The sequence below is a fragment of the Ruditapes philippinarum genome, unplaced genomic scaffold (assembly GCF_026571515.1).
Source record: "Ruditapes philippinarum isolate M1 unplaced genomic scaffold, ASM2657151v2 ctg547_1_1_1_1, whole genome shotgun sequence".
In the NCBI taxonomy this organism is placed as follows: domain Eukaryota; kingdom Metazoa; phylum Mollusca; class Bivalvia; order Venerida; family Veneridae; genus Ruditapes; species Ruditapes philippinarum.
In genome coordinates this window covers 15,952-30,952 of record NW_026855428.1, presented here as the reverse complement: position 1 = coordinate 30,952, position 15,001 = coordinate 15,952, and the positions used below count along the sequence as shown (strand labels likewise).

At 31.5% G+C, this 15,001-nt stretch overlaps 1 protein-coding gene across 2 annotated transcripts in view; it reads left to right on the top strand.

The window, feature by feature from the left end:
• LOC132743301 (uncharacterized) overlaps positions 1-15,001 on the top strand; it is a 48,536-nt gene that overhangs the window by 29,703 nt on the left and 3,832 nt on the right. The window contains exons 4-10 of one of the 2 annotated variants that reach the window (XM_060731840.1): positions 1,063-1,170; positions 2,376-2,480; positions 2,717-2,824; positions 8,473-8,601; positions 10,944-11,036; positions 12,299-12,412; positions 14,227-14,356. In XM_060731840.1, coding sequence (XP_060587823.1) covers positions 1,063-1,170; positions 2,376-2,480; positions 2,717-2,824; positions 8,473-8,601; positions 10,944-11,036; positions 12,299-12,412; positions 14,227-14,356 — 787 coding nt within the window. The remainder of the gene's footprint in view (positions 1-1,062; positions 1,171-2,375; positions 2,481-2,716; positions 2,825-8,472; positions 8,602-10,943; positions 11,037-12,298; positions 12,413-14,226; positions 14,357-15,001) is intronic. The other variant, XM_060731841.1, reaches the window with a different exon arrangement.

Genomic DNA, 15,001 nt, shown 5'->3' with positions numbered 1-15,001 from the left:
AAACATGGCCTTGACATTGCACATTACTCAGAAACTTGTTTTGTAAAATCTACCGGTCTGTAGTTTTCTAGCAATAATCGCCAGTTAAAGGATTTATGACCGCTTCCTAGTTTATTCTTAAAATGATGACTCTATAATATATATATTTTAGAGTTACCATTTAGATAAAGAAAAAAAACTAAATTCTACGAAACATATTATAAACGATTGGCATACAGATCTTCATATCAAAACAACCGAAATGAAGAAAACGGACATGTGTAAATAATAATCTCGAAATTGATAATTATAACATTTATGAAACCGAATATAACGATTCATAATTAAACATTTCTCATAGTGTAAATAAGGTTGTATTTCGTAAAACGCCAAAAATCTACTTTTAAAAATTTCTTGTGATATTTACAGATTTTCGAAAAAGGCCTATTGTATTGTGGTAACTCTTTAAAATAGGATAATCTAATATTAACCTCATATTGTTTTCCTTTGTCTTTAATAAATCTCATATGCTATATCCTTGTATCTAATATAACTTTATATTGGAAGAGAAACATAAAATTATTAGGAAGAATTAATTTCCAGGTTATTTCATATCTATTGGAAAACGACAGAAACATCAGCGTGTTACGTACCACCTTATTATAAATTTACGAAAATGTGTCAGAAAGACTGTTCGATACATTGGCAATAGTTAATCTACAATATTTATTATTTATTATATTTCTGTAAACAATAAGATAAAACTGATGTTTTGTTGTTGTCGCAGCTATGAAGAAAATTGTGCTCGAATGTTCTGGGAACTGATGGTTTTCTTTATTTTAATATACCTTATGTAGCTTGTAAAGTGACGACTACTCTGTGCGTTAATCTCGTCATATTTGATTGGATAACAGCAAAAACTGTTACTCAATAACTTACCTAATCGAGCAAAAGATGAGTGTGTTCAGTACTAAGGTCACGTGCTTTTTTCTTGGCACTATAAAATGTAATTAGTTCACATTTTCATATTGATGGGTGGTCAAGGGACATGGTTGTTTATCAATGAATCAATTATATTTACAGCAAAGCACCCTCAAACGTGGACAAAAGAGGAAATTGGGGCGTGGCTCAGCTGGTGTACAGAAGAATACTCCATTGAACCAATTCCATCTGATAAGTTCGATCTTAACGGTAAGTTAAAGAACTCCATATATACAAATATATATATAGTATATTAATACTGGCCGCCGAATCGAGCCCATTTTGATCTGAATATCTGCTCTTTTCGGTCCTCTTCTGACGTTTAACTTATGTTCGAATTGCCCGAAATACCAACTTGGTAGGTTCGATCCTCACTCGGGTCGAAATCTTTCATGTGAGGAAGCCATCCAGCTGGCTTACGGAAGGTCGTTGGTTCTACCCAGGTGCCCGCTCGTGCCTGAAATAATGCCCGGAGGGGCACCTGGGGTCTTCCTCCACGAATTAAAGCTGGAAAAAAATCGACGAAAAAATCTCGGCGGGACGCTCTAGGATGGCCCGACTTGAGTATACGGTCGCCCATATGGGCTTTCCGGCGGCGACCTTAAATAAACGCATTAAAAAAAATACCAACTACTTCAGTTAAAGTATTGTTCTAATTTGCCCTGAAATGTCATCTACTTAATTCAAATTGCTCTAATGTACATCAGTCTAAATTTTTAATTTACCCCGAGATGTTATCTACCTCGTCCTAAATAATCTTCAAATTTGTCGCGACATGTCATCTACAATAACTATAGAATTGCTTTAATTAACTCCGAAATGACATCTATATCAGTATTGTTCCAGTTTATCCTGAAATGATATCTACATCTCTTTAATAATTGTTTTAATCTAAATCCAAATGACATTAACTTCAGTCTATCTATCGTTCCTATTTCCCCCGAAAGGAAATTACCGTCAGTCTATGTATCGTTCCTATATCCCCCGAAAGGAAATTACCGTCAGTCTATGTATTGTTCTAATTTAGTCTTTCTACTGATTTAATTTGTCCCGAAATACATTATACTTCAGTTTAGTTTGTTTTAATTAATAATCCGTGAAACATCATCTACAAAAACATTACTGTATTCCGCGTACACGCATTTTCATGAATTTTCTACATTGGTCATGTAGTGATTATATACATGATCCGTCTGTTTAAATTTTCATTGGTGTTTCCTAAATTCGTTGTCGTTCAGTTGAAGTAGATTTTTCCATCTGTGCTATCTCTGATGGTTTTTGGCAGCCTTTTAATTACATGCTAGCCCTAATTAATTGGTTTGGACACTATGCCGTTAATTTTAGGTACTGGGACCGTAAAAGTTGTATCTTGTCAAATATCTGTATAGATAAATAAAGTACTATTTATGTTTCAGGAAAAGCACTTTGCCTGCTGTCACGTAGTGATTTCATGGAAAGAGTTCCAAGAAACGGCGATGTTTTATACAACTGTCTACAAACGTTGATATCAAAACATGCTGGTACGCACCGATTAACATATTACAACGTTATCATTTTATGACATGTATAAATCAGTTCTATATACCAATGGCAAAATATGTACATGTATATCCAGTACAATAACATGACAGTATACCCGATACAATACCATTTAAGTTTACCAAGTCGTAGAAGTTTTTCCATTTCCTATCCGAATCTTATTATCTTCCCTGGCCAAAGTGAACATTATTCTAGCAAATCATTTTTTTCTTATTAGGTAGTGGTGTGTTGTTTCATCCGGGGCTACCAGGGACAAGTACCGTTCAGGATGCTTATCAGCCATTTACTGGTGGTCAAAGATCGTCAATATCGACATCAATAGCAAGTTAGTTTCACATTTCTGATCTAAAATAACTCACAATAATGTTCTCATGTGTCACTCAGGTTTATTGAAAAGAATATTTATTGTAGATAGAAACCAAGATTGTTATAGATTGTTATCATTGTTAACTTCCGGCACAGCTAGGAAGCATCTTACTTGGAAATTATCTAACTAAATACTTGTATTCAGTAAATATTCATTCATTCTTACAATCTTGTTTTCTGTGCTGTTTTCTTCCACACACACACAAACGTCACGGAGTTTCGTTAAGCTAAATATGTCACTAACGAATGTGCGCGAAAGTGGCTGTTGTCACTAGTAAGGACCATCAATGTTCTTCGTCTTTGCTGATTTTTTTTATACATTAACGATTATTTAGTTGAGGACATTGAATGACATTTTGGTCCTTACTTAAGGTAGACCATGGGTAATGCATTACCTCCACTTTGAAGAGTACTCAAATAGGGCTAGAATCACTTGTCAGCTGCATTGAACTTGAGTGGCATGGGTTCAAACATTTTTTTCTTTCTTTTTTTCTTTTTAACATTATTTATGTGTCTCTCAGATCCCTTTTGGAAGAAAAAAGTGTTTGATTTTAATTATATAATTATTGTAGGTATTTATTTGCTAAATAATGCCAAATTTAATAGCAAATATGATACCAGATATTTTCAAAGTTTAATAAAATATGACAATGACAATGACAATTTATTTATTGATATTGGCCACCGGCCCATTACAACAATATATACATTTACATATAATTTCTTGACTGGTGTCAGTACAGATCAATGTAATTCCTAATAATGTTTATATTGAAACACACAGAACTATTGTTGAATAATTTACCAAAATGCGTGTCGATCTTAACGAAAAACAAAACATAAGATCTTCACTTATGGCTATTCATTGCAAAATAAGGAAAACATACTATAGCCTTAACATAAAAGGCAATAGTGTTTTGATCAGTCTTAAGCTTTGTACAACATTGCCCGAAATGAAAAGTAAATCCATATATCTCATCACTGTACAAACGTATTCAAAATTGAAAACAACAAACTAAACAATACCTAAAAGTAACATTCATGATATTATAAGCATATTCTCAAATATTTTATAATAATAATTTCAAATTTAAGTATCTGTGTTTTAACATAGAAAATGATTCCAAGAATGTGATCTCAACAATATAGTAAGTATATCCTAATGATTTCTAACTGTCAGTATCTGTATTACTTAATATATCATTTCTCTCTTTGAATGCATAATATGCATACATAGCTAAATTTGTTATAACATTATCAGAGCGAGAGCACATTAGAACATTAAATTTATGATTATTAGGATTATTAAAGAATTTTTTGTCAATGTATTTTTCTCTAATCAAAGACAATTTTTTACAAACTAAAACAAAATGATATTCATTTCCAATTGCTTCGTGACATAATTTACATATCCTTTGTTCTCTTAAAATATTCTGGTATCTACCTTTTTCAATTTCTAAATCATGGGAGGACAACCGAAGTTTGGCAAGAGCATTTCTGAATTTTCTAATTGTCACTACGGTTAAGTAATATTCATGTTCGATATTGCATTTAAACTGTCTATACGCATACAATTTAGAACTATCATTTATAATTGTTTGCCATTCTTGTAGATATTGGTCCTTTAATTTTTGTACAAAAGAATTTATGAAATAGTCTTCATTATTGACTGTTTGATTATACCAAATGTAGCCAAAACCATTTTTACATAATAAATTACGAATACCAGTACACCAGTTAGTTTGCCCCGTACTATCCAAAACAACTGCATAAAATAGCATTTTTTAACTAATCTGTGTTCACCCATTTTAAGTATTTTACACCAATATCTTACAGCTCTTTTAGCAGAATTTATAAACATAGGAAATCTCCCACAGTCACCTAGGACACCTGCATTAATTGTTTTTTCTTTCACACATAAATATCTTTTACATGCATAGTTTATGCACTAACTCTGGCTGTACCAACTTGTGTATACCCCATATTTCTGATCCATAAAGTAAAATAGGGCTAATTTTTGTGTCAAAAATATTAAAAAATACTTTTGGGGGTAACTGTCCGTAGTCATATAATTGCGTAAGTATAGAAATAAGTACTCTTTTTGCTTTAGACGCTTGTTCACTAGCCATTCTGTTTAAGGACAACTGTTGTGTTAATGTTACACCTACATAACTAAAATTGCTTACAACTTCAAGAATTTGATTATCATAAAACCATTTCTCCCCTTTCGCTAATTTCCCACCTTTCTTAAAAACCATTACTTTTGATTTTACAGGATTAACTTTTACATTTTTTTCATCACAGAAATGTTTTACCAAATTTAATAACTTCTGAAGGCTAACAACAGTATCTGCAGCTAAGGTCAAATCATCTGCAAATAATAAAGATGATAACTCAGTTGTATCTGGGAACAGCTGGATACCTCTGATTCCACTATTTTCAATTCGTTTAATTAATTCATCAATAAAAACTAAAAATAGAATTGGCGAAGCCATGCAACCTTGTTTTAGACCTATGGGACAGCTGAAATATTCAGTTAGCCCTTCATCAGTTCTAACACAAGCCTGCACCGACCGATACATACCAAATATTGCATTATATAATTTACCTTTTACACCGGCTTGTTTTAAAGCTTGCCAAATATTATGTCTATTTATCAAATCGAAACATTTCATAAAATCAATAAATGCTACATAGAGTTTACCACCTGGCTTTGATAACTGTTTGTCAATAACTGCTTGAAGTACATAAACATTATCAATTGTCGAGTAACCTTCTCGGAATCCAGCTTGTGGTTCACTAATTTTATTAAAATATTAACATAAAAATGTTAGTCTCCGTGTCAAAATACTAGTATAAATCTTGCTAAATATATTTAAAAAGAGAAATACCTCTATAATTATCAGTGGAATTTATATTTCCTTTTTTATGTATAGTAACAATAATTGCCTTACTCCATGATTCCGGAAAATCACCATTATTGTATAATCTATTAAATATCTTATTAACTAAAGGAATCAATAAATCAATACCGTTAATAAAAAATTCTGGAATAATATCATCTTCACCCCCCGAAGTTCCTCTTTTAAGTTCTTTTACAGCCCTTAAGATTTCTTCGTTTGTAATTTTCCGATATAAAAATTGAAAACTCTATATCATTATCTATATGCTCTGGTAGAATTGAATCAATCTCTTCAAAATTTTCATAGTTAATAACATTAAATAAAGATTCAAAATGATTTTTCCATTCGTTTAAAGTAATCGAGTTTGAACTATGTGCTTTCTTATTACACATACCTTTAAGTTTATGCCAGAATGATTTTGTACTATTTGACGAATTATAAGCTCGTCTAATTGTTTATTGTAAAATTCTTTTTGTTTAAAATTACACGTCTGTTTAAATGTGTTTTTTAGCCGATAAATAATTATTCAAATTTTCTTCCGATCTATTTCTCCTAAACATACGAAGTCTCTGTTATTTTTTAAATACTTTAACGATTTGCATTCTTTATCAAACCATTTAGGCTGTGTGTTATGATTAATTTTTGACCTTTTTAAACAACATTTGCCGCTGTAATAAAGTACATTATTAAATTTAGATATTATTTCAGTTAATGGTTTCGAATTATCTACTATTTCTACCATATATTGATTTATAAAATCTGGCGATAAAATCTCTGCCAATTTTTCACGAAATATAGTTATATTGGTGTCTGTAAAAATATACCTGTTTCTTTTGGTATGTTTATCAAAAACTTTATTTACTATAGCCCTGTCGATATTTTGACATTCAATTTCAAAACTTAATGGCAAATGCGACGACTCAGTTCTATGTTCAATATTAAAATCAGTTATGAATTCTAAAATTCTATCCGAAAATAACAAATAATCAATAACACTGCAACCTTGGTGACTAACAAATGTAAAATCCCCTTTGTTTTGATCTCTACACAACCGTCCATTTGCTATTCGTAACATATACGTTTTACATAATTCTAATAAATCTATACCAAATGTGTTAACTTTTTTATCACAAGAAATTCTTGGACCTAAAGTATTGTCTTCAAAAATATCAGCATATGCATCTATATCAAAAGAATATTTACATGTATACAAACAGTCGCTTCTATCAGCTGTTCGTGCATTTAAATCTCCACAGATAATAAGTTCTGCATTGACATCTTGCATCAAATTAATAATAATGTCTTCTAACATATCAATACCTTTCCGACTTCTCCCACTATAAAATGGGGAAAATATCGGAGGTAAATATATAAAACCATAATTATACTCTTTATCACATTTACAAACATTCTCATCTAGTTTTAGGAATACACCAAAATCACAATAATGAAAGACTCGTGTCACATTCTTGCTAAATGATTTCTAATAAAAAACAACAATACCTGCCATTGCTCTTCCTGCTAATGCATGTTTTATACCTGATACAAAATATAAATCATATTCTGGTAAAAAGGATTCAACATGTGATTGGTCAGTTAGCCAAGTTTCTAAAAATACAAACTATATCGTATTGATGTAAAAAAGTTTTAAGTTCAGTATCAAATGTCTTATTACAAAAACCTTCTATATTTCCAACATAAACAGTTCAAAGATATGTCATTGTTTGAGCCTCGGCCATTATCCTATATATAAGAAACTTCATTTAAACTCTCTGTATCAGTCAACTCGTTGTTCTCAGTAGTCATATTAGTTTGAATGTTTCGCATAGATAGGTTTCCAATATCGACTCTGGTTTCAGTTACGTCCCTTCTTTTCCCAACTCTAAAGATACGATCATTTTCATTTTCAGATTGACTCGATTTAGTATTTTTGCCACTTTTTTCAAACAATTTCAATTGACCTTTATAAAATAAAAACTACAGGGTAAAAGTATTTTATATTTCACTTGATCAACCAATATACTTTTCAGAAAATTTAGGCAAACTTTGAAAACAGCCCCTCATTGTGGTTTGTTTAGGGATATTTTGAATAAGGCTCTTTATATAGGGAAATGGTCAAATAAGTGCTAAAACTGGGTGGGGTAGGGTAACATTTTTATACATATATTCTAAACATTTTGTTGAGAAACAATCATTTTGCTCATGTAATTTGTTACCTGATGTTGCTTCTTAACAATTAGCAATAGGATAACATTTTTCATAATGATGATTTTATAGATTATTTAGAGTTTTCTCATTTCTGCAAAAGCCCGTCTAATAGCAAATTTTTAGTTCAGAAATATATCCATAACTCATAAACCACACGGTAAATTTCATTTAAATTTTGCATACAGGTGACCTGTAAGACATATAACTGTCCTATGTTGTCAATTTTACAGTTCCTTATAGTGCCAATTATCCATGGTCTACCAACGTCTCAACTAATAATGTTATACTAAGCCTGACATATAGGCCTACTGAATCCTAATGTAATACAATATCCACACTGTTTTGTTTGTTACTTGTTGTGTTTTGTCTGTTTGTTTTTTCGTTCTCATGATATGAAAAGCAATGTCTTGCCGTTTCCCTTCGACCAACAGCTTCACCTTCAATTACATTTACTTTATAACACGAATTAATTTAATATATATTTCTAAATTTTCAGCCTGTCTAACAGCCGTGCCTCGGTCTAGTTACGTACCAATTAAACCTCATCCATATATATCCCTTCCTCTAGGACATCCTCATGACGATACATTAAATACACTGGTTAGATCAAGTGTACATTTTCAAGGTAGGACTAGTGCATTCTGCATTGTTAAAGGCCCATTAAGCTACACAAATAATTGTGCCATTATTTCACATTTGGTGTCCTGTTACAGTCTCATTGGCCATTCACCCGAGTTATCTTTTGTTTCCCTTCTTTGCGTTTTTGCAATTTGTACAGTTAAATTTATAAAGTGTTTTATGGAAGAAAACAATCCACTTTGTATAAATTTTGCTAGAAACAATAACACATGATCATATTAAGCGCTAGTTTTTTCATAACCCTTTTCTACAACAATATAAAACACGTGTTTTGTCTTTCCACAGAACGAAAATTAATAAATTTCAGTGGCTTACTGTGTCTTTAAGTTAACAATAATAGAAAACTACTATCTCGTTATTTTGCCCAATATGATATTTGCGTAAATATGACTGAATGCAGCGTATGCGAATAATGTATTACTGACACTTCTAAAAAAACATTTATTATACTTTTACCGTCCTTTTGTACGAAAATTTACAGGCAATCTTTTTCTTTCTTAGTATTCCGTTCGTGCTTTCTGACCATGACGATATTTCATATTCAATTTAATTGACATTTGGCTGTCAGGTCAAATATCTGCTCAAATCATAACTGTATTAATTTACGGACACCAGATAAAAGAACACTTTGACAAAATAGACATGTTGATTGATTAAAATTTGATTTTGAACTTTAAATGACCTTTACGGTCATAAATTGCATAAATTGTCAAAAAAAAATGGTTATAAATTATGACGGACAGATTTGATTCATATTGGAACGCGACAAAATTTATTGATTAATTCAAGAATGACTTTGATCTGGAAATGACCTTGACTGTCAAGGACAAAATTAAATTTCAATTAAATTTTGTACAAGAAAATGATGCTGTCTTGAAGAAGTCTTTACTACAATATTTTTCATCTGATATGTTTAGAAATCATAAGAAAATCGAGCTTGTCCGCGTTTGGTTGTTGCTCTTGTTATGAGTGTAATGTATATTAGGACGCTAAAACTTGTAGAGTGTGGAACATTGCAAAATAAAGAATACATGTATTTATATTGTATAATTTTATATTTATGATGCAAAAAAAATATCTATGTGGTAAAATTTCGCATTACCTTGAGAATTTCCGTCATAATTCGAATTACTTTTTAGTTTACCTGTCACTAAGTAACAAGGTGTGCTTTTGTGATTACAATTCGTCCGGCGTCTGTCCGTCCATCCCTAAACTTTTACTTTAAACGTCATCTCCTCATAAACCACTAACCCAATTTCATCCAAACTTCACAGGATGTTCCTTTGGTGGTCACCTTTAAGAATTGTTCAACTCTGATTGTCATGGCATTCGAAAGAAAAAACTTAAAAAATCTTTTAAAACCCCCAAAATAGCTAGAGTTTAAATATTAAGCGTGAAACATTTTCTAGTGGGTGTCAACCAAGTTTGTTCAAATAAAAGCCCTTGAGTCAAAATTGGCCCCGCCAAAGGGATTCATTGATTTTCCATATATGTATATAGTTAAAAAATTTTTAGACAACAAAAAGAGCTAGAGCTTAGATATTAAACATAAAAAATTCTTCCAATGGGTGCCTACCAAGTTTGTTAAAAAAAAACCCTATAGGGTCAAAATTGGCCCCGTCAAAGGGGGTTATTGATTTTCCTTATATATGAATATATAGTAAAAACTTTAAAAAAAAAATCTTCTTTCAAAAACCCCAAAGAGTTTGAGCTTAGATATCTAGAATGAAACATCTTCTAGTGGGTGTCTACCAAGTTTGTTCAAATAAAAGCCATTGAGTCAAAATTGGTCCCGCCAAACGGAGTCATTGAATTTCCATATATGTTTATAGTAAAAACTTAAGAAATATTCTTTTAAACAACCCAGAGCTATAGCTTAGACATTAAACATGAAAAATCTTCTAATTTGTGTCTACCAAGTTTGTTTAAATAAAACCGTGTGGTCAAAATTAGCCCCGGCCAAGGGGATTATTGATTTTTCTTATATGTACACATCTTTTGGAATTGTTGTTTTTCCCTTAGCAATAGAAACCAGTAATGTTTTTACACATGCACTTTTTTTTCAGATATAAATATGAACTTTGTGATATCAGTTTAAGATTTAGATTTAATATCTGCCTTTGTTTATAGTTTACAATATTACTTGTTCTTGTCATGGAGTTTTTGTATACAGGTGAGCGATTTCAGGGGGGGGGGGGGGGGAGCATTATGGCTGTCTTGTAGTCATATTTGACGGACTCACAAACATCAACTGTATTTTGTGAGTCCGTCAAATTTTATAAGGAAATCGATACGAAAATGAAATAGTCATTATTTTCTGTTACACAGAACAAATTAGCCCCGGACCCTCGTCATTATTGGAGCAGCGCCCTCTAGGAATAGAGCATAGTTTAGAGTCATTACGTCATGACTCATCGTCTGGTTTGTATCCTTTATTGTTGAAATATTAATTAATTTTTAGTTTTTTTATATATCAATTGATATCAAAATATTAACTGAAAAAGTGCGTGTGTGCATGCGTACGTGCATGCGTGCGTGCATTTGTGTCTAACACAGTTGTAAGTGGTAAGTAATTAAGTTAAAGAAGCTTCACTGAGGTCTAAAAGTCTAAAAGCACAAAATTTAAAAATGGCAAAAATGTTTAAAAAAATTTATAAAGAATTAATTGAAAATAAATATTAAGTGCGATCTTAGTCCGATTTGAGTGAAAAGCGTTTAAAAGCTTTTCATTTTTAGGTCATTTTCAAACATAGAAATGATTACTATGAACTATGAAAAATAGAGGGAATTCTTTACGCAAGTTATTGTTAATTCAAATGGTATACAAATCTCGTCCCGTCTTATCAAAAAAAAACTCAGTGAAGTCCCTAAAATAACAAGGAATGTGAACTTTTCCATTGCTTTAAAAAATCTTTTAGAAATTCCAGATAGTTTTCATTATTTATAACTTACTTTGTCATTTTCCTATTACCATTCTATGAGGGACTTGCATTACATTATGACATTGGAGTTTTACTACTTTGATTCATTGAAGGAAAATACGTGTACATATAATGAATAGACGTGTAAAACTATAGAAGTTATATAAACTGTTTAAAATAAGCATGTTGATCCAAAGTCTCCCAAATTTATTCAGTCACAGGGGAGAAATGGTACACGGAGGATGGAGTTTTATGATAACTTGTCCGGACTGATTACTTAATTACCTAATTATAATGTAAAGTTGCAAACATAAAGTCACGGCTAACAAATTTATTCCCGATTTTTTGAGGTATTATTAAAGTATGGCAAGGAAAAAGATCACAAATGAACAGGTCAGTATGTATGAATGAGTAAATAATTTTGAAATTTTACGAAAAACTACCAGATTTCAAACAAGAGGCGATGGAAAAAGACTATAAAGTTTTTATCTGACAAATAACCGAATATGTAAGGCAAGCTTAATCATCAAAGTTTAAATTAACACCTCAAACGCTCTTTATAAAAAATGAAATTTACCATTTTTGACGAGTGTTTCTTCGGTATATACGAACTCTTGACAAGCTATCATAAGAACTTCATCCTTCGTGCCCGTGAATAGTAAGCTATCTAATGTCTGACAGACCATCCTTCTGGTAGTTATATCAATATGATGACGCATGGAAGGCTTCTCAATAACATGTGTCTTATTTATGATTCTGTAGACTGCCGCCTTCTTTGGGAGTTTATATATCAGCTTTTATCAAACACAAAATACAGCAACTACGTATGTTGGGAAGACAAAGATGAGTATGTGTTCCGAATAAATAATCCAACAGGTACTTATATATGTGTGTGTGTGGTTAACCTAACAGTGTATGTAATGCGTCAAACAATTTATTATTCATACTCAGTATCTGATCAATAATGTTCTTATTTCTATAATAATTAATGCAATGAATTTATATACAATGTACTTCGCATAAAAAATAATCCATTGTTTATGTTCCAAGTGTCGATAATAAAAATCAGATGTTACATGTAACTAATCAAGTATTAAAGTAATGTTATAGGTATATGTATGTACTAAGTGTTCGGATTATTCATGTGAGGAAGCTATCCAGCTAGCTTACGGAACGTCAGTAGTTCTACACAGATGCCTGTTTGTACCAGAAATAATGTACAGAGGGACACCTGGGGTCTTCCCACACCATAAAAGCTGGAAAGTCGCCATATGACCTATACTGTGTTGGTGCGACGTTAAACCCAAACAAAATCAAAGGGCTGCAAGCTCTGTGGTATTTTCTGATCTTTGCAATCTAAATCGTACTGTATATCTGTATGTATTTTCCTGTATAAGTTTTTTTATGTACTATAATTCATCTTGCAAGGCACCAGAGTTTGATAAATACAGAATTTTGCATAACTACAGTAGAGTTGCATCAAAAAATCATTTATGTTCATTTTTTATGACAGCCACACTTTATCCTTGCATATCATGGCTACTTCCTTAACAAAAACACTTAAGAATTTAAAAAAAGTTGCCTCGAGTGGGATTTGAACTACAGACCTCTCACACACTAGACGAGCGCGTTACCCCTGCACCACGGAGAAGTTACATAAAAGGTGCCTGAATAAAATCTAGTCATTCTAAATTTAGAATTTCCATTGCATTCCGGGTTTGTAATCCTTACTAATTTCGAGGTATTTTGTTCAGGATAAACCTGTTGTTTAAAGTTTAAGTAAATAATTTAGCGAAAATCTAATCGCCGAAAAAGTCCGACATGTAGAATCTATATATTCCACTACTCGGCAGTCAGATTTATTTGTGTAGTTTCGGTAATCGACATCGCTAAAATAGCATTTTCATTGATTAAAATCAAATTCATCCGCGTAATTTGTAATTTTGCATTTATTGACAATTCTATAAGACAACGCTACTTTTAAACTTTGCATGCGTTGTAATTTGTTGGATACTTGTAACAAAATAAAAATATTTCTTTTAAATCGCTAGTTTTAAGCTGCTTTGAGAACTACTTGTTGTTAGGTTTGTCGTGAAATTCTGTGTCAGAGATTGAATGTCAGCTTTGTATTTACTGACCTTTGGTCAGAAAATACAAAAATCTTTCTTCATAATGTTTTGCTAATTATATATTTTACTTTCATATCTCAAAGTTTTAACAATACATACATGTGAACTGTATGCTAGAGTATATTTGAGTAAAGAATTAAAGAATTAATCTGTCTATCTAGCTTTATGCAGGAATTACAAATATTCATTATGTTGTATTAGACAGGAGCGTAAAATATGTATAAATTTGCTGTCTTGTTTGTTTGTATTCAACAAATGTTGTTGTTGCTTGTTGTTTCTTTGTTTTAAATGTAAGCAAGAGAACATCTTACATTTTCTTGATAATGTTTTATACATGTAAATAAAAACATACAGGATTTGTTGGTTGCTCAAGTAAACTATTATCTTATCTATTAAAATACATGATGGAATTATTTCAAAATTGATTTCTTGAATAAGTTTGATATACAAAAGTGTATTTAATTTTCAGTTATCCAGTTTATGTAAATTGTTTTGAGACTTTACTATCGCTACATTTTATTGTTCCGTTATGCTTACAAAATATATGTCTATTTCACACAGGACTTGCAGAGTTATGGGGGCAACAGAAAAATCGAACAAATATGACATACGAGAAATTATCACGTGCTTTAAGATACTATTACCGGATGAACATAATAAAGAAGGTCCAAGGGAAAAGATTAACATATAGGTATAGCACGCATTTTCATATGACTGAGAAAATAATTTTGAACAATTTGTAATTAAAAAAAAATTGATATAACTTCAGGTGTAATGGGTAAAACTGTAACAAAAACATGAGTATTTTATAATAGCATTAATGTTTGCGTAAGAACTGCTCTCGCAGGTCTATTTTAACGGTGAAGAAGACATGCATTAACGAATAACATAACGGCACGCGCTGTTGTTGCATGTTTTTTATACGCGTTATTCAGGGCACCGGTAAAAAAATAGCTGACTGGAATGACGGCCCAGTAATTTAATTGCTTAGTCGGTTTCTCTATACAGAATCCGACATTTATTTTACGCTAATGCACCATTTTTGGTTAATAACTATCTGCAGAAATCCATAGATTTATTTAATCCCACACCGTTCGACCGGGCTTTTAATGTGTACGCTTAATTATGCAGATGTGAATGCACGAAAAAGCACGTGCGTTACACGAAATGTGAATTTCAAAATTTGATTGTTCGTTTATGTGACTTTTTTCGGTATTTGACTCATCCACAATATACTGGAAACAAAAAGTGAAAATAGCTGTCTTTCTTCACCATTCATATTATTTAAACACATCAAAAGCTTTTATTTAACAATAATCTGAAAGAATTTCACCGT